At 34.5% G+C, this 19,674-nt stretch overlaps 1 protein-coding gene across 1 annotated transcript in view; it reads left to right on the top strand.

Moving 5' to 3' along the window:
* The window catches only part of HSPA4L (heat shock protein family A (Hsp70) member 4 like), a 50,009-nt gene extending 43,284 nt beyond the window's left edge, over nucleotides 1–6,725 (top strand). The window contains exons 18-19 of the mRNA XM_082611755.1: nucleotides 2,956–3,117; nucleotides 6,129–6,725. Coding sequence (XP_082467881.1) covers nucleotides 2,956–3,117; nucleotides 6,129–6,320 — 354 coding nt within the window. The 3' untranslated portion in view covers nucleotides 6,321–6,725. The remainder of the gene's footprint in view (nucleotides 1–2,955; nucleotides 3,118–6,128) is intronic.
* The last annotated feature ends 12,949 nt before the right edge of the window (nucleotides 6,726–19,674 follow it).

Genomic DNA, 19,674 nt, shown 5'->3' with positions numbered 1-19,674 from the left:
CCAGGCTCTCTTCAAGGTGCTGGAACTACAGCATCAAACAAAACACTGAACTTGTTTCTAATATGCTTCAGTGGGAAGAGATAGACAATAAATGAGTTACTATGAAGTAGTCAGATGGTGATAAGGGCTATGGGAAAAGTAAGGGACTGCCATAGGTGGAGGAGATTTGTCAGAAACGCAGACTAATAAGATGACATCATGTGAGGGGAGAATTAAAGGAGGTGAGGGTTCAAGATGTATGATAACTATAAAAAGAATGTCCTTAACAAAGGGAGAATAGCAGTTGCAAAGGGGAGAATGTGTTGGAGTAACAGTAAGGAAGCCAGTGTGGCTCAGAACAGTGCAGGGTGGGATTATCAGTTGCCAGATCATGAAGGGCCTAGTGGGCCATTATAAAAGTTTGGCTTTTACACTGAGATAGGAATCCATTGGAGGCTTTTGAGCATAGAATTTTAAATTTTGACTTATCTTTTAAAGGCTACGGAAGCAGAGAGACTAGTTAAAACATTAGAATAACACAAGCATTAAAACATTAGAATAACACAAGCAAGAAGCGAGGGATCCCTGAACCCGGAGAGCGGAGGGGGAAGAAGTGGCTGGATTTCTGCTGCATATATTTTGAAGGCAGAGCTAATAAGATTCACTGATAGATTTTATGTAAATATAACAGAAAGAGGAGTCAAATGACTCCAAGGATTTTTGGCCTGCAAGGGTGAAATTGCCATTTACTGAGATGGGGAGAACTTGGAAGAGTAGGTGGGGAGGTAATCATGAGTTTGAAACAGAGGTAAATCGTTTCAAACATTACAAATAAGAATTCAAGTTGGAAGTTGGATAGAGTAGGGAGTTCAGGGAAGAGGTTCAGGCTAGAGATTTTTTTAAAAGCATGCAGGGGGCTTCCCTGGTGGCGTAGTGGTTGAGAGTCCCCCTGCCGATGCAGGGGACACGGGTTCGTGCCCCAGTCCGGGAAGATCCTACATGCCGTGGAGCGGCTGGGCCTGTGAGCCATGGCCACTGAGCCTGCGCATCCGGAGCCTGTGCTCTGCAACAGGAGAGGCCACAACAGTGAAAGGCCCGCGTACTGCAAAAAATAAAAAATAATAATTAATTAATTAAATAAATAAAGCATGCAGATAGAGAGGGATGAATGGGGAGGAGATCCTCTTTCTATATGTTGCATTGTCATTTCTTTCTGGTTTCGAGGCTGCCAGTCTAAATCATCCCATCTTAGATCGTTGCCTACATGTGACAGCTGCAGTTGTCTTTCAGACAAAATTTTATTATGTATTGGGTTGGCCAAAAGCTTCATTCGGTTTTTTCTGTAAGATGGCTCTACTAGCGCTTAGTTGTCTTAAACTTCATTCAAAACAATTTTATTAGATTGTATTTTGACAGCTGTCATATCAGCGTGCATTTTAAAAACAACATCAAAATTGGTGAATTTTGGGTAGCCATTTTAATAATGAAGATGGAAGAAAAAAAGCAACATTTTCGGCATATTATGCTTTATTATTTCAAGCAAAGTAAAAGCGCAACTGAAAAACAAAAAAAGATTTGTGCAGTGTATGGAGAATGTGCTATGACTGAACAGACCTGTCAATAGTGGTTTGTGAAGTTTCATGATGGACATTTCTCACTGGATGATGCTCCACAGTCAGGTAGACCAGTTGAAGTTGATAGCGATCAAATCGAGACATTGAGAACAATCAATGTTATACCACATGGGAGATAGCCGACATACTCAAAATATACAAATCAAGTGTTGAAAATCATTTGCACCAGCTTGGTTATGTTAATCACTTTGATGTTTGGGTTCCACATAGGTTAAGCGAGAAAAACCTTGACCATATTTCCGCACATGATTCTCTACTTAAGTGTAATGAAAACGTTTCATTTTTAAAACAAATTGTGAGGGGCAAAGAAAAGTTGATACTGTACAATAATGTGGAACAGAAGAGATCATGGGGCAAGCGAAATGAACCGCCACCAACACCACCAAAGGCCGGGCTTCATCCAAAGAAAGTGATGTTGCATATATGGTGGGATTGGGAGGGAGTCCTCTATTATGAGCTCCTTCTGGAAAACCAAACAATTAATTCCAACAAGTACTGCCCCCAGTTAGACCAACTGAAAGCAGCACTCGATAGAAAGCGTCCGGAATTAGTCTACACAAAACGCATAATCTTCCATCAGGATAACCACGTGTTTCTTTGATGACCAGGCAAAAACTGTTACAGCTTGGCTGGGAGGTTCTGATTCATCTGCCATATTCACCAGATATTGCACCTTCGGATTTCCACTTATTTTGGTCTTTACAAAATTCTCTTAATAGAAAAAATTTCAATTCCCTGGAAGACTGTAAAAGGCACCTGGAACAGTTCTTTGCTCAAGAAGATAAAAAGTCTGGGGAAGATGGAATTATGACGTTGCCTGAAAAATGGCAGAAGGTAGTGGAACAAAAGGGTGAATGCGTTGTTCAGTGAAGCTCTTGGTGAACATGGAAAATGTGTCTTTTATTTTTACTTAAAAACCCAAGGCACTTTTTGGCCAACCCAGTAATTCTTGTCAACAACTTAAACATATTCTGTTGTACAGTCAGAATTTTCTGTCTAGCTTGCTATGTGCCTGCTTAACTTATTTTTCTTTACTCCCTGACAAATTTAAGTCCATGCGGCTTCTTTCTTGGCCAAGTACTACTTTTTCCTCTAATACTCTTCACCATTCTTTTCCAAACCTGACTTCTTCAGAAGGCCTTTCCTTTTAAAACTCCATACTGATTTTTCTTTCTCCCAGTTTCTTCAGTTCTGTGTAGTCTGTAAATGGCTTCTTCACATGGGTATGTGTGAGGTATACACTCAATAAGAGTCTAACTCTTTTAAGCAGAAATTATCAATAAATTGGTGCTTATTGAAAAACCTGTTACATTAAGTAAAGTTTTTTTTTTTTTCCTAATAGGATGAAAGGTACGATCATTTGGATCCTGCTGAAATGGAAAAAGTTGAAAAATATATCAGTGAAGCCATGAGTTGGCTGAATAGTAAGATGAATGCACAGAACAAACTAAGTCTCACTCAAGATCCTGTAGTGAAAGTTTCAGAAATAGTTGCAAAGTCAAAGGTAAGAAACTATAAACTTCTCTTTTTCGTGGGTTCAGTCACTAAACTTTTTTAATGGGAGCCATACTTTGAGAAATAATCAACTTGGCAGATGAATATAATATAGAAAAACAGGAATTTGAGGCTAATCTTTAATTTTGGGGAAAAAAAAACATTCTAGGTGGGACATCTCTGTTCCTTGATTTAATTAGTCATATACATAAAGCTGTTTTTTAGATTTTAAGTGTAATACAGAATGAGGTAAAGCAATGTGACAACTCCAAATATGTCCGATTTTTCTAGGCTGTATAATACTTCTGAGCCTCCACTGTAAAACTGCAATATATGTTTGTCTTTGACATAGTTTGAAATGTGTAAAATTCCATGGTAAAATCTTACTTATGAGATAAACTTTCCAGTTTAAAAAACATTACTACTGAAAATGTCAAAGGTTATAGAAAACACTATGAAAAACACGGGGACAAACTTGATAATAAAGATCAGCATCTAAGTATAAAAATAAATAAAGACATCGGTAAAACAACTGACAAAGAAAGAAATACATATCCAATAAACATATGAAAAGGTGTTCATCTTCATTACTAATCTAAGAAATGCAAATCTCTTCTCTCTGATTTGGTTGTGTGTTTACATTCACAATCTTTGCCATAATTGCCAAGGGTGTGAAGAAATGGACGCTCTTCCTGAGCAACTTGGTTAAATTTGTTACCATTTTTCTGGGACATCATTTCAGAATATGTATAGAAATTTAAAATGAGTTTACCCTTTAATGCAGAAATCACAATTCTAGGAATTCATCTTAATTTGACTGTTGCATAAGTATATGCAGATAAATACCCTTGCTTATGATAGCAAAAAACTGGCAACAACCTAAATACCTATCAGTAAGAAACTAGATAAATAATTTGATGCATATTTCAATATTACAACACATTTCAACAATTAAATATAGTATTTAAGATATCAGAGGTAAATCTATTTAGATATATAGGTTTATACAACATATTGAGTGAAAAAGGAAAGATAACTTTAGATTCTGTAATCTCACTGTATCAATTAGCATGTTCATAGATTTGTATGTTTGGAGATGTGTGTGTGCATGGACATACATCTAGGATGTTCACCAAAAGGTTAGTTATGTTAATCTATAGGAGATGGAATTTCAGGTGATTCTTTTTAATCTAGTTCAGTATGTCTGTAGGTATTTGATTCATTTTTAAAACAAAAACAGGTTTTAGGGTGTTTTTAATTGGAGTATATTTGATTTACAAGATCAGTTTCAAGTGTACACACAGTGATTAATGTTTTTATAGATTATACTTCAAAGTTATTATAAAATATTGGCTGTATTCCCTATGCTGTACAATGTATCCTTGTAGCTTATTTATTTTATACATATTAGTTTGTACCTCTTAATCCTCTACCCCTATTTTTCCCCTCTCCAGTTCCCTCTCCCCGCTGGTAACCTCTAGTTTGTTTATATCTGTGAATCTATTTCTTTTTTGTTATATTCACTCATTTGCTCTATTTTTTAAATTCCACATGTAAGTAATAACATACAGTATTTGTCTTTCTCTATAAGCATAATACCTTCCATGTTGTTGCAAGCGGCAAATTGTCATTCTTTTTTTATGGCTGAGCAGTAATATTCCATTGTATATATGTGCCACATCTTCTTTGTCCAGTCATCTGTTGATGGACACTTAGGTTGCTTCTGTATCTTGGCTACTGTAAATAATGCTGCTAGGAACATTGGGATGCATGTATCTTTTCAAATTAGTATTTTCATTTTTTCTGGATATTTACCCAGAGGTAGAATTGCTGGATCATATGTTAATTCTATTTTTAGCTTTTTGAGGAACCTCCATACTGTTTTCTATAATGGCTGTACCAATTTACATTTCCACCAAACGTGTACCTAGGGCTCCCTTTTCTCCATATCCTTGCCAAAATTTGTTATTTGTATTCTTTTTGATGATAGCCATTCTGACAGGTGTGAGATATGTCATTGTGATTTGCATTTTTCTGATGATTAGTGATGTTGAGCAACTTTTCCTGTACCAAAACGGGTATTTTTTAAAATCATAAAACAATAAGAGTATTTTCCTTTTGAGAAAGTTTGGCAAAGAATCTATAGTAATTTACTCCTAATCAGATGAGATGCAGAGTGTGATAAGAACAGTTTGCACTAAAACACTCCCCAAGGATGTTACTTTCTATGTTTTCGTCCCTATCCCAATATCTGTGACACTGGTCTTGAAAGAACTTAAAGTGTTTCAGTAGCTTTATCTGAAATGGTCTTTTATTTCTGTGTAGAAAAAGCAAGGATATGGAAAATATATCTCTTTTAAATTATTAAGTTGAATTTACTTTCATGGCTTATTTTTCCTTGAACAGAAAAGGCTACTGAGCTGTTTTCAGAAATTAAATAAAGTCAGTGTGTATATTTATGTAATTCCATTTATTAAAATTGTTCTTATGTAAATGTTGAGAAACTTTAATTTATGCAATAGGTATTACGTGATGTAATTTTCATAACAGAGCTCTCAGCATAATTTAAAGGAATGAATTAAAATTTATTCCTGGGAATTCCCTGGCGGACCAGTGGTGAGGACTCCGCGCTCTCACTGCCAAGAGCCCAGGTTCAATCCCTGGTCGGGGAGCTAAGATGTCACATGCTGCATAGTGCAGCCAAAAAAATAAATAAAATAAAAACCATTCCTGCCAAAATAAACTGTATTCAAATTATGAGGAAAAAATTTTAGGAACAGTAAATACAGAATGTATTATTAAAGACTGAATAGTTTCTTATCACCCCTGACAAACACTAGCCGAGAAGGTAAATCCTTCATTAAGGTAGTTTAAGAATTAGTTGGTTATCTAGATGAGCCAACAGCTATTCAGGAATGTGGAATTATGTGGAAATTTAGAAGGTTAATGTGGACTTTAGAATGTTAATGGTAACTTGTTACATAATATTTTTAATATAATCAATTTTCTTCATGTCTTTAGGAACTGGATCATTTCTGTAACCCCACAATTTATAAGCCCAAACCAAAAGTAGAGGTTGCTGAAGACAAGGCAAAAGCTAATAGTGAATACAACGGACCAGTGGATGGACAGAGTGGGACTGAAACTAAACCAGATACAACAAAAGACAGCACACAGCATACTAAATCTTCTGGAGAGATGGAAGTGGACTAAGTCTTAATTTCACCTTCATGTAATTCAAACAGTGCAAGTAACCACAGGGTCCATTCTTCTTCTTTTACATCTGGTACACACAACAGATGTTTAGTTGTTCTTAACCACTTTTTGTCATTTGTTTTTTGGAGTAGTTTTGAAAAGTGTTTTATATTGAGTGCACCTCTGTTCATTTCCATTGCTGCTTAATGTGAAGCTTTAGCTGAATATACATTAACAAGTCAGTTTAAGCTTTCCTAATATATTTTATGTCAAACATGCAAGATTGATAAGTAGTTGGCAACCTTATTTAAACCTTATTTAAAGCTTCTACTTGGATAAACCTCAGCTCTTTTATTCAGGAAAGGATAATATATTGTGCTACTGTTGAAGAAGCATAGATTTAATTGCATCATTATTTTGAAAAACAAAACAAATTTTGAAAAACAAATATTGAAACTGATGTGGTTTAAAGCCACCAAGTCTTTTTCTAGTTATGGTATTGTTATAATTTAAATATTAAAACAAGAGGTTCCTTGACAAATTAGTCCATCTCGTTGGTGTGCCGTGAGAACTTCAAAACTTTGTTTTCATCATATAAATGAACTAAATCACACATTGAAATGGAAAATGCACAATTTTATGTTAAGATGACACCAGCAGTTAGCTTCATTAGTCATGTGGATTGATGTTTCTCAGAGTAATTCAGTGTCTTTAGCACTTGAAACTTCTGATCTACTTGTCCTGAAGACCAGCTGCTGCTAAAGTGATGCTGGCCCCAAAATGATGAAGCATTTTTGATGAAAATACCTTCATGTTAAGGGGGAAATGCTGTTGACCTACTCAGACATGCATCTGTGATGTTGATAACCTTGTTTTAGTTTTAATAGTTGTTTTGGTCTTCTTAATTGATTTTGTTAATATGTTAACAGAGGGCAGGGAGAAACGGCACAATGTGTATTGCATTATATACATTTATCACTGATTTACTTAATGTTAACATATAAACACTAAATAAGCAGTAATACTTGAAAAGAAGCACTTATAACATAGGTCTTAGGAAATACTGCTTGTAATAAACTTAACTGTGTTACACATCAACAGGCAAAATATAGAATGTTACATAGTGTAATATGATATGGTGTGATTAAATTATAGTTCCTGCTGTTACGTTACCTGTTCAGACCTTGGCTCCAGTTTTGGTGCTTCATATATAAATTATATGGGTTGAGGGGCTGTGAAATTAAGATATTTTAAAGACTTAATCTGTGCTTCATCACCAGACTTGTTCACACTGTTCAGTTCTGTGCAGAAGCTTGATATGGGAGCAGAATGAAATGACTTCTCAACCTACAAGAAAAAGAAGCATAGACAATGCATGGGCACTTGTGTTCTTAATGCCAACCAACTAGATTGACATAGGTTAAAATTTTGAAAGGCTCAGTCTTCCCCAAAGCTACATCATCTTTATATTAAGAATTTAAAAAAAATTAATATGGACTTTTCTTAATAAAAATTGAGAATTTAATATCTTTAGGGATAGTCGTTACTTCTCACAACTAGTTCTCTAAGAGAGATTCTGTTTCTACAATGTAGTCTGCACTGAAAGGAAAATATGGAGCAGTGCATTTTGCAGGGATTTTTATTCATCCTTTTTGAGGGAGATATCCCTTTTTTGCATTAAAAAATCATACAGACCCAATATATTTTTTAATGTTTTCAAACTAATGAAGTAATTATATCCATTAGTAATAATGAAATACATTTTTTAAAAGCATGTTTGTTACTTTTCGTTTGTATGTTGAATATATAGGTTCACTTCAGTAAGAGCATAAAAGTTATGAAAGGGAATATATAACAGTACACATAGGGAGTTCACAGCTTTTTCTTAAGAAGAAAATCTCCACCCATTTTGTTAGGAGCTGTACTTCCAAAACTAATTGGGAATATGTGGGAGCAAACCTTTCTGCATCTGAATTGTGTAGTACATCCTGACATTTTCCAGTTCCGTAAGTCAGTTTATATAGTTCTGTGTTTTAGTCAGAATTATAACATTCCAATTCCTGCAGTCATGTAACACTTCATTTAATAAGTTAATTATATCCAAAGATAATATGTATACTTTTCCTACCCATTTATTCAACTTAAATGATTTTCAAAAGCCCTTAACCTTATAATTATTTATTGAATACAGTAATAAAAATGTTCTCCTTAATTTAGTTTTGGGTAGAAGGCATGGGTTCAGTTTAATTTTAATCTGTATGAAATATGCAGTGCTTAGATGCAAAAGATCTTTTTTCAAAATAAAAAGCCACTATTTTAGAAGTTATTTTTAAAAATACATTGCAAAATAGGATGCTTTCCTGTAGTAAGCAAATAAGAACTAAGTATGTAGGAAATGATTAATAGGATTAATAGGAAATGATTAATGTATTAATCTAATACACTACGACTCTGGAAAAGTGTAAATTATTTGGTTTTAGAAATCAACTCCTGATAGCCAATCACGTGGTGATTTTAAAAACAAAGATCGCTAAATAATATAACAAAAGAAAGTCTGCGATGTTTTAATTCCTTAGCAATATACAGAATACTTAAGTTTTAAAACAACTATTGATACAAACAGCACACCAAAGAATGAGGCTATTGGAATAACAGATAATCTCAATTTTAAAAAGGTAAAAATTAGACTTTAAGAAGAAATAAAGATGTCTTAGACTTTGGGGGGTCAATTTTTAGTATACTTATGATTATATTTCCTAGCTAGAAGTCTTTAAAGTGAATTTGGGGGATCAATTGTCAATATAATAAAGTGATATGTTAAAACAGTTTATCCAAATTAGCACAGCTTCAACTGTTTTGAAAGACTATATTTAAAGATAATAGACATTTGAATACAGTGATCAGTTGACCCAAAACAGATTTAACCATCCCTCCGTTTTCATAAATTTGAATTGTAATACTAGGCCTACAAACATTCCTGTTAGGATTTTGTTTTGTTTTTAATAGTTGGTATTTGGTAGTCCACAACAATTAAAGTCTTGGCATTAACTTTACATATATCATAGATTTAGAAGTGATAGAAAAATATAACTTCATGTTTCTCAACTTTTAGAATCTGACAACAAAAAAACTTCAGTTCTAAAGTAGATGTTATTTTTGTGGTTAGACTTCAGAACTTCTAAGTGGAATCTGGTTTTGTGATAGTGGATTCTGTAAAACTTAATGAGAGGCATTATCTAATTGTATTGATACATCAGTATTTAAAATCTGATGGCATTGATTAAAGTCAGCCACTGATGACTTTTCAAATGACACAGGTATAAGGATGCTTATAAAGTCTGATTCTAATGTTTTATTATCCTCTTAACTACAGTATGTTTTATAACTATCAGTCATTTACCAAACTAATCTTCTTAGTCAATTTCAGAAGAGACAGACTTTTTGATCAAAAAAGAGAAAACAGTTTTAAAAGTACCTTTTTTTTTGTCAAGGTTAAGCCAAAGTATAATTTTAAAACAACTTCCAGGAAGCACATAATCTTTTCTTTTGATAAAAAGTAATAAAATTTAATGCACATCAAGACCAGGTCTTTAACCAAAACAACCAAAAGCTTTAGTTATTTTACTTTCACATTTCTAATACACAGTAAACTAAAATTAATATTCTTCCATATACTCATGTTTCCTAACCAAACAGCTCTGGGTTTATAATATAGCCAGATGTCTTAAGTTTTTTTTCCCTTGTTAAATTCAAGGGTAATTGTTTCATACAATAACAGGGTACCTGTTTTAGAGTATTAACAAACTGCTTAGAAGAAAAACCCCTAAATGTCTATGGCAGTAGTCAGTACCTATAGGTGGTAATGGCTCTTTCACCTTCCAGATCTCTAGGGGTACCTCTAGCATATTGTTGGAGTAAGCATTAAGAGAAAAGGCATGTCTGTTAAGATACATTATTAAATAACTTGAAACTTTCAAGTCAAAGAAAGAAAACTAATAATTGAATCAGGAACATTTGACTTAGTCTGTCAGGCAGGTGTCAAAATCCATATCAACAACAACAACAAAAATAAATGGTAATGATCTTTGCTTTGGAATCTCTAATTCACTGTCATGTCCTAGGTCACATGATGAGTATTAAGGAAGTGTATTGATTACCCATCCTATAAAGAGATTAGTGAACTTCAACATGTTTTAGATAGTTTAATTGCATTATAGTATATACACTATAAATGGAAATTATCTTAGTCTTTCCTGTTATCTTGTTTTATCTCTCAGTTCTGGACTCTTAAATAATCATTATATTTCTCTCAATTATATTTTGTTTTATTTTGGATTATTCTTTAAGTCTTTTATTTCATGGATTTAAAAAAATACTTTTACGATCACTTTGATAGCTAATTTTATTACCTGTCTTCTTTTTACTTTAAAACCATATCTTACTGTTAAGAATTTTTTGACTCTTAAATTTATACTTGAAAAGCCATCTTATAAGTTTCCATATGTAATTTCTCTAAAACTTAATAGTGGCTTAATAGATTTTTCATATTCTGGCCTTTGAATACTTTTAAGTAGTTCTAGACCAAAAGAGGTCAATTTTGTGAGTACTGTGTATTAAGTAACCAACGTCCCTCATTTTTAATCCAGATATCAATGTAACAAAATGGGTCAGAAATTCAAAATAGTTGTTAAAGATCAGACAACTTCAATTCTTTGCTGCTTTCTGACTACATACATGTGTTGTGCATCCTCCTTGTTTTTTTTCAGAATTTCTTAATTTTTTTGCTTCCAAGACCTTGAGTTAACATGCTCTTGAAATCATATGGACCCACCCAGAATGTAGATGTAAAAATGTAATTAGAAATGGAGAGCTAAGCAAAGGAAACTTTAAAGTGTTGTGGTTTCTTCCCCTGAAATAATACTTTTATGGCTTAGTGTCTTGGAAGGAGACTCATATTAAAAGTAAAAAATGTTATATTTGGCAGGATGAAGCCATTGTTGTTTAATACAGAAGCAGATTTTTAATGAAGTTACTGAATTGTTTAGTACTAAAATGGCATTCAAGTCATTTTTCCTTTCTCCAACCATTATTAAAATAATTTATACACATAGTGACTCTGACTCCAGTCATTAGTATAAAATACCTTCTGGCAGTTTAGTACCTACTAGCTAATTTTTTTTTTTTTTAAGAAAACTACTGCATTTGATTTCTCAATTTCCCAGTTTGTTTTTAGCACAGAGTGACCAGTGCAATGCAGAAAATCATAAGTGTGATGTGTCTATAAACTGCATATAACAGTTTCAATAAGCAGACATGAGAATGGTTTGTGATGTTAAGTCGGTAATGTTATATACGACACTAATATATATGTGGCATACAATTTTGGTTCACAAACATTTATAAAATGTTTACATTTCACAGAATCAAAGTATATAAAACATTTTACATGTATATAAAATGGCATCTTCATACTAGTGAACAAATAGCAATTGATAAATGCATTTCATTTTTGGATGGCAAGTGCACATTGTCAAGAAGTTATGTAATTATAAATATACTTATCTACTTACTCTTTGAACCATGAGTTTTACACACCTGAGGCTTAATGTTCACATAGTGAACTTCACTGACTTAGTGGTTTGTGGACAGGTCATCAGAGTCATTTACATAAATTTGCTTGGCAGTGAGGGTTCTGAGTAAATTGGCAAACTTTTTAAACCATAAAATGATATCGATTCTGAAAACTACAATAGTAGTTTGCTGATACTGTGTTGTCAGCGAATAACTTAACTTTATATTAGAAGAGAAAATCTAGCGGTAAATGAACTAGACTTCAGAAATTTTCAGTACACAAAGAGGAGCTCCCTGCTCAAGTTTCTCCTAACCTCTTTTTGAGAATTGCTATTCCAGTTGAAAATGTGCCAAATAGCATGTTGGGATAAGAAAACAACGAAGGTCCCCTGGTCTAGATTACAGCATTTGGTGCTTAATCTTCTAGTGCTTGAACAATTTGTGAGAATAAGAAGAATAATAAATCCTCAACTCAGAAAAATATTTATACCCCCATTTACTTTTCCAATGAAATGGAAATGAATACTTTCAAAGTCTAGAAGGCTGAACAATTGGCAGTTCATTCCTGTTCATCTTATCCTGATTTGGGGGAGAACTGGAGAGGATTTTGCTCTTTTTTTTTTTTTTTAACCCACAATTCCTAGTGATTAAACAGCAAAGAGTTGATAACCTTCCCGAGGTGAAGAAGGAATGTCCATTGACTGTAAGTACCTCCTAATACTTTATCCTCAAGCTCTCCCCTCTGCTGAAAGGTAAAGAAATCGGTTCAGGATGGTTCATGCATCCTGCAAATGCCAAAAGGCAATTTGAAGCAGTTCTGTTGAGCAGCATTTCCTTACTTTTCTTCACAATTACATTTGGTCTCCTGTTTAACCTCACTGAAAAGGATTTGTGCATTGGTTTTAGACATAACAAGATTCACGTTAAATTAAGAACAAATAACTAGGAATTGGTAGTAAAGAATATTAACCCTATTGAAGGCAAAGAGAAGCAAAGAACAAGAGAAATAAAGTAACAGAAATCCAAATATCAGTAGTTATGGCAACGTAAGTACCATAAACTTAGCAGTTTAAGAACTATGTGTAGTGTTTACAAATACACTTCTTAAACATAATGATGTAATAGTTGAAAGTAAATTAATGAAAAAATATAAGAAAATGCCAATCAAAAGAAGCTTATTAATCAGATTAAGTTTCCTTTACAGTGGGGAAAAAAGGGGGGGAGTATTGGTATACAGAGCTTTAATAATGGTAGACCAATTCACCAGAAACATAACTCTGAAACAACAGCCTCTAAATATATAAAGTGATTTGACAACTACGAAAAGAAGTTTAGGCCCACAGTAACAGTGATAACTGGTAGTAGGCTATAAGTATAAAGAGAAATGAATAGAACTTTAAAACCTAGATCTAATATAATTATATGAACTGTCACTCAGCTATTAGGTAAAAGTATTTTACATAAATATGCAATATTTAGTAAACATGACACCATAGCCAAAAGAAACTCCATATGAACTTATAGAAAAGTCAAATCCTGTTGAAAATCAGAACATACTTCTACTTGAACGACAATATAAACTTGCTTTAAATGGCAGCTGTACCCCTTAAACCTCAATCTCTTGGACCTACTCTTTCTCTCATTGCAGTACATTAGCATGCACATAATAAGCACTCAGCAATCTTTAAGTAAATGAACCTGCATATAAAATGCAACTTGGTAACATGCAGCTGAAGCAATAATTTAGAATTTTATACAGGCATACCTCATTTTACTGTGCTTTACAGACACTGTTTTTTTACAAATTGAAGCTTTATGGCAACCGTGTGTTGTCACACGATGGTAGGTGTTTTTTAGCAATCAAGTATTTTTTACGTAAGGTATGTACGTATTTTTTTGACTTAATGGTATTGTACACTTAATAGACTACAGTATGGGGTAAACATAACTATTTTTATTTATTCATTTATTTAATTTATTTATTTTATTTCTGCACCAAGCATGGCATTCAGAATCTTAGTTCCCCGACCAGGGATCAAACCCGTGCCCCCTGCAGTGGATGCATGAGTCTTAACCACTGGACTGCCGGGGAAGTCCCAAAGATAACTTACAGGCACTGGAAAATCAAAAAAATGTGTGAAACTCACTTTGTCATATTCACTTTATTACCATGTGGAACTGAACCTGCAACATCTCTGAGGTATGCCTGTATGCTTTAATGCATATACTTAAAATGATGTAAAAGATGTAATGACCTGGGCCTCCCTGGTGGCGCAGTGGTTGAGAGTCCGCCTGCCGATGCAGGGGATACGGGTTCGTGCCCCGGTCTGGGAGGATCCCATATGCCGCAGGGCGGCTGGGCCCGTGAGCCATGGCCGCTGGGCCTGTGCATCCGGAGCCTGTGCTCCGCAAGGGGAGAGGCCACAACAGTGAGAGGCCCGCATACCGCAAAAAGAAAAAAAAAAAAAAAAAAAAAAAAAAGATGTAATGACCTAAAAATACCAGTAAAAAGGTAGACAACAGCAAAATGAACCTAAAGAAGTTAAAGGTAAAGAAGGAAATGAGCTGAAATCAATAGTAAATGGAATAAAGAATCAAAACCTGTATCTGAAAATAATATTTTTAAAAACAGACAAGCTTCTACCAAAGTTAATCAAGGAAAACAAACATAAGCATTGAAGAGATTGATTTTGAGTTAAAAATCTACCCATAATCCCATTTACAATCCCATCAGAAAGAATACAATACCTAGGAATAAAACCTACCTAAGGTAGTAAAAGACCCGAACTCAGAAAACTATACCACACTGATGAAATAAACTGAGGACAAAACAAACAGATGTAAAGGGATAATGTGTTCATGGACTGGAAGAATTAATACAGTTTAAGTGACCATACTACTCAGGGTAATCTACAGATTCAATGCCATCTGTATCAAATAGCAAGGGCATTTTTCACAGAACTAGAACACATACTTTTCAAATTTATATGGAAACACAAAAGACCCCGAATAGTCAAAGCAATCTTGAGAAAGAAGAACAAAGTTGGAGGTAGCACAGTCACTGATTTCAAACTGTACCACAAAGCTACAGTAATCAATGGAACAGAGTAGAGAGCCCAGGAAAGAACCAATATTGTAAAAATGGCTATACTACCCAAAGCAATCTACAGATTCAGTGCAATCCCTATCAAATTACCAATGGCATTTTTCTGAGAATTAGAACAAAAAGTTTTACAATTTGTATGGAAACAAAGAAGACCCCAAAGAGCCAAAGCAGTCTTGAGAAAGAAAAACAGAGCTGGAGGAATCAGGCTCCCTGACTTCAGGCTATATTACAAAGCTACAGTAATCAAGACAGTACAGTACTGGTACAAAAACAAATATAGATCAATGGAACAGGATAGAAAGCCCAGAGATAAACCCATGCACCTATGGTCACCTAATCTATAACAAAGGAGGCAAGAATATACAATGGAGAAAAGTTTCTTCAATAAGTGGTGCTGGGAAAACTGGATAGCTACATGTAAAAGAATGAAATCAGAATACTCCCTAACGCCATATACAAAAATAAACTCAAAATGGATTAAAGACCTAAACGTAAGGCCAGACACTATAAAGCCCTTAGAGGAAAATATAGGCGGAACACTCTTTGACATAAATAGCAGCAAGATCTTTTTTGACCCACCTCCTAGAGTAATGAAAATAACAAAAGTAAACAAGTGGGACCTAATGAAACTTAAAAGCTTTTGCACAGCAAAGGAAACCATGAACAAGACAGACAACCCTCAGAATGGGAGAACCCTCAGAATGGGAGAAAATATTTGCAAACGAAGCAACTGACAAGGGATTAATCTCCAAAACATACAAACAGCTCATACAGCTCAATATAAAAAAAAAACCCAATCAAAAAATGGGCAGAAGATCTAAATACACATTTTTCCAAAGAAGACATACAGATGGCCAATAGGCAAATGAAAAGATGCTCAACATCACAAATTATTAGAGAAATGCAAATCAAAACTACAATAAGGTACCACCTTACACCAGTCAGAATGGCCATCATAAAAAACTACAAATAACAAATGCCAGAGAGGGTGTGGAGAACAGGGAACCCTCTTGCACTGTTGGTAGGAATGTAAATTGGTACAGCCACTATGGAGAACAGTATAGAGGTTCCTTAAAAAACTTAGAGTTACCATATAATCCAGCAATGCCACACTGGGTATATAAATGAAAAATATGAAAACACTAATTTGAACAGATACAGGCAACCCAATGTTCATAACAGCATTATTTACAATTGCCAAGATATGGAAACAACCTGAATGTCCATTAACAGATGAATGGATAAAGAAAATGTGGTGTATATATACAATGGAAAACTACTCAGCCATAAAAAAGAAATGTTGCATTTGCAACAACGTGGATGGACTTGGAGGGTATTACGCTAAGTGAAATAACTCAGAAGAAGACAACTACTGTATTATATCACTTATAAGTAGAATCTAAAAAATAAACTAGTGAATGTAACAAAAAAGAAACAGACTCACAAATATAGAGAACGACCTAGTAGTTATCATGAAGAGACCGAAGGGGGGAGGGGCAAGTTATGGGTTGGGGATTAAGAGGTACAAACTAACCACTATGTATAAAATAAATAAGCTACAGGGACATATTGTATAACACAGGAAATATAGCCAATATTTTATAATAACTATAAATGGAGTATAACCTTTAAAATTATGAATCACTGTTGTATATCTCAAACATATAATATTGGACAGCAACTATACCTCAAATAAATAAAAATTTTAAAAGGTAACATACTCATTGTAAAAATACTGTAAAAACAGGAAAACACAAAGATTAAAAGGTAACGTTTCAGGAAAAAAAAGACCTCTGTGAGAGGTCTCTATATAATCTACATAGATAGAAAAAATTATAAAACATTACTGAGACATTATAGTAGACCTAAATGAAGAAAAATACTATGTTCAAAGATTGGAAGACTTGATCTTGTTAATGACAGTTCTCCCAAAATTGCTACATACACTCAATACACTTCCAATTTCAATGCAATGCAAGTCTAGTAAAAATCTCAGCAGGTGTCTTTTGGAGAATGACAAGCTAATATTTATATTGAAATGCAAAAGGCCAAGAACTGCAGACACTCTTAAAGAAAAATAAAAACAGGGTATCAGCTACAGCATTATACATATAAAGCTATGAAGCTTTAGTTAAAGTAGCGTAATATTGGTGCAGGAATGCAATGGAACAGAATAGAGGGCCCACAAAAAGACCATTCATTTGGTGACAGTATAGAACATTGGACAAAGGTCAGACTCTCACTAAAAGGTACAGGGGAAAGTTGTCATCCACATGGGGGAAAACACATAACTAAGTACTATGTCACAGTATAAAGAAGAATCAAGGGGCTTCCCTGGTGGGGCACAGTGGTTGAGAGTCCACCTGCCAATGCAGGGGACATGGGTTCGTGCCCTAGTCCGGGAAGATCCAACATGCCGCAGAGAGGCTGGGCCCGTGAGCCATGGCCGCTGAGCCTGCACTTCCGGAGTCTGTGCTCCGCAATGGGAGAGGCCACAACAGTGAGAGGCCTGTGTACCGCAAAAAAAAAAAAAAAAAAAGAAGAAGAAGAAGAATCAAATCCAAGTAGACTAAAGACTTAGCTGTGAAAGTCAAAACTACAGGTTTGTTCATTTAACTGAGGTATAATTAAATGCAACATTGTATTCATTTCCAGTGTACAACTTCATGATTCAATATTTGTATCAAAACTTTTTAGAAGAAAATACCTCGTGACATCCAGGTGGGAAAAGATTTGTCCAATACTAAATGAAAAGACTGAAAAATTCAACTGCCATGAAATTAAGAAATTCAATTAAGATGCAAAATGAGTGATAAGTCACAAAGTGGGAGAGGATATTTGAAAAACAAATAAATGATAAATAGCTGGTATCCAGAATCCAGCAAAAAATTCCTACAAATCTATTTTTTAAAAGACCACCTAGGGACTTCCCTGGTGGTCCAGTGGTAAAGAATCCGCCATACAATGCAGGGGACGTGGGTTCAATCCCTGGTCCAGGAACTAAGATCCCACATGCCATGGGGCAACTAAGCCTGTGCACCACAACTACTGAGCCCATGCACCTCAACAAGAGAGCCCATTCACCGCAAACTCTAGATCCCATGCACTCTGGAGCCCACGCGCCACAACTACAGAGCCCACGTGCCCTGGATCCCCTGCACCACAACTAGAGAGAGAAAACCCACACACCACAACTCGAAAGAAGCCCACATGCCGCACTGAAGAGCCCGTGTGCTGCAATGACAGATCCCACATGCCTCAATGAAGGTCCCACATGCCACAGCTAGACCTGACGCAGCCAAAAAAAAATAATAAAAATAAATTAATAAAATAAAAGACAGCCTATTGGACAAAAGGGCAAACCCTTGAATAAGCAATTCACTAAAGGAATGATCAATAAACATGAAAATGTTATCACCTTATTTGTAACCAGGAAAAATGCAAATTAAAATTAATGTGAGATAACACTATATGCCCACTAGCTTGGCAATAATTTCAAAGTTTGAAAATATCAAGTGTTGACAAGGGTATGGAGGAACAGAAACTCTCACTGTTGTTGGTGTAAGTATAAATTAGTAAAACCACTTCAGAAAACAGCTGGCATTTATCTAGTAAAGTTGAATATACTACACACACTACAGTTCAAGATATTTAAGATATTCATGCATATGGACACCAGGATACATGCTGGTAATACATTTACACAGCAGTATAATTGGCTTTGGTCCCAAGCAAGAAACAAGCAAAATGTCCATTAATAGTAGAATGGATAAATAAACGTTGATATAGTCATACTCTAATACTCTGATACCATACGGGAGTGAAAATAATAAACTACAGCTACATGCAACATGGATGATTCTTACATGATGTTGAATGAGAAATACACATACATGAAATACATATTATGTTAATTCCATTTACATAAAGTGTTAAACCAGGCAAAATGAAACTACACTTTTTAGAGATGCATATACAAGCATAAATCTATAAGGAAGCAAAGATTATTACAATTAAAGTCAGGATAGTGGTTAACTTTGGAGAAACAGAAAAGGTTGTGATCAGGAAGAGAAAGGAACTTCCAAGGTGCGGGCAACATTCTATTTCTTGAACTTTGTAATATGGGTGTTCACTTTATTTATCAAACTGTTCAGAAGTGTTGAAATGTAATTTTCAGCATGTATACTATATTTTACAACATAAAAAGTATTAAAATAAAATGGCTCTTACTTTCAAAGAAACTCAAAGACAACTTTAAAACAACTGTCTCAACAAAATTTTCCATATGGACTGGAAGTAGTGATTATGTTACCATACTCTTGTATTGCATGTTGTGTCCTAGTTTCACAAAGAAAAAGATCTTATTAGTATATAAAAATCAGCATAACTCCAACTTCTGCTTCCATCTTCAGATAACTATATTCTCCCTGGGAGCTATTTTCACATGGCTGTCTTCCTATAATGAGACTATTAGTATATAAAAATCAGCTGTTCTCTGGAAATTAACTGCATTTATAGAAACTACAAGTATAGAGAAATCTATTACTAAAATTCAAACACTTTTTCAAGGTCACCCAAATATGAAATAGATATACCTCTAGGAATCCACAAGACACCCAATGATATGTTCTAAAGCTTTTAATCCTATTCAGTTTACATTTCTTAAGAGCTTATTGATTATTTTTGTTCAAACAG

The sequence above is a fragment of the Mesoplodon mirus genome (genome assembly GCF_964341445.2).
Source record: "Mesoplodon mirus genome assembly, chromosome: 2".
In the NCBI taxonomy this organism is placed as follows: Eukaryota; Metazoa; Chordata; class Mammalia; order Artiodactyla; family Ziphiidae; genus Mesoplodon; species Mesoplodon mirus.
Note: the sequence above shows the minus strand (reverse complement) of the source record. Positions and strands in the feature narration are given on the sequence as shown.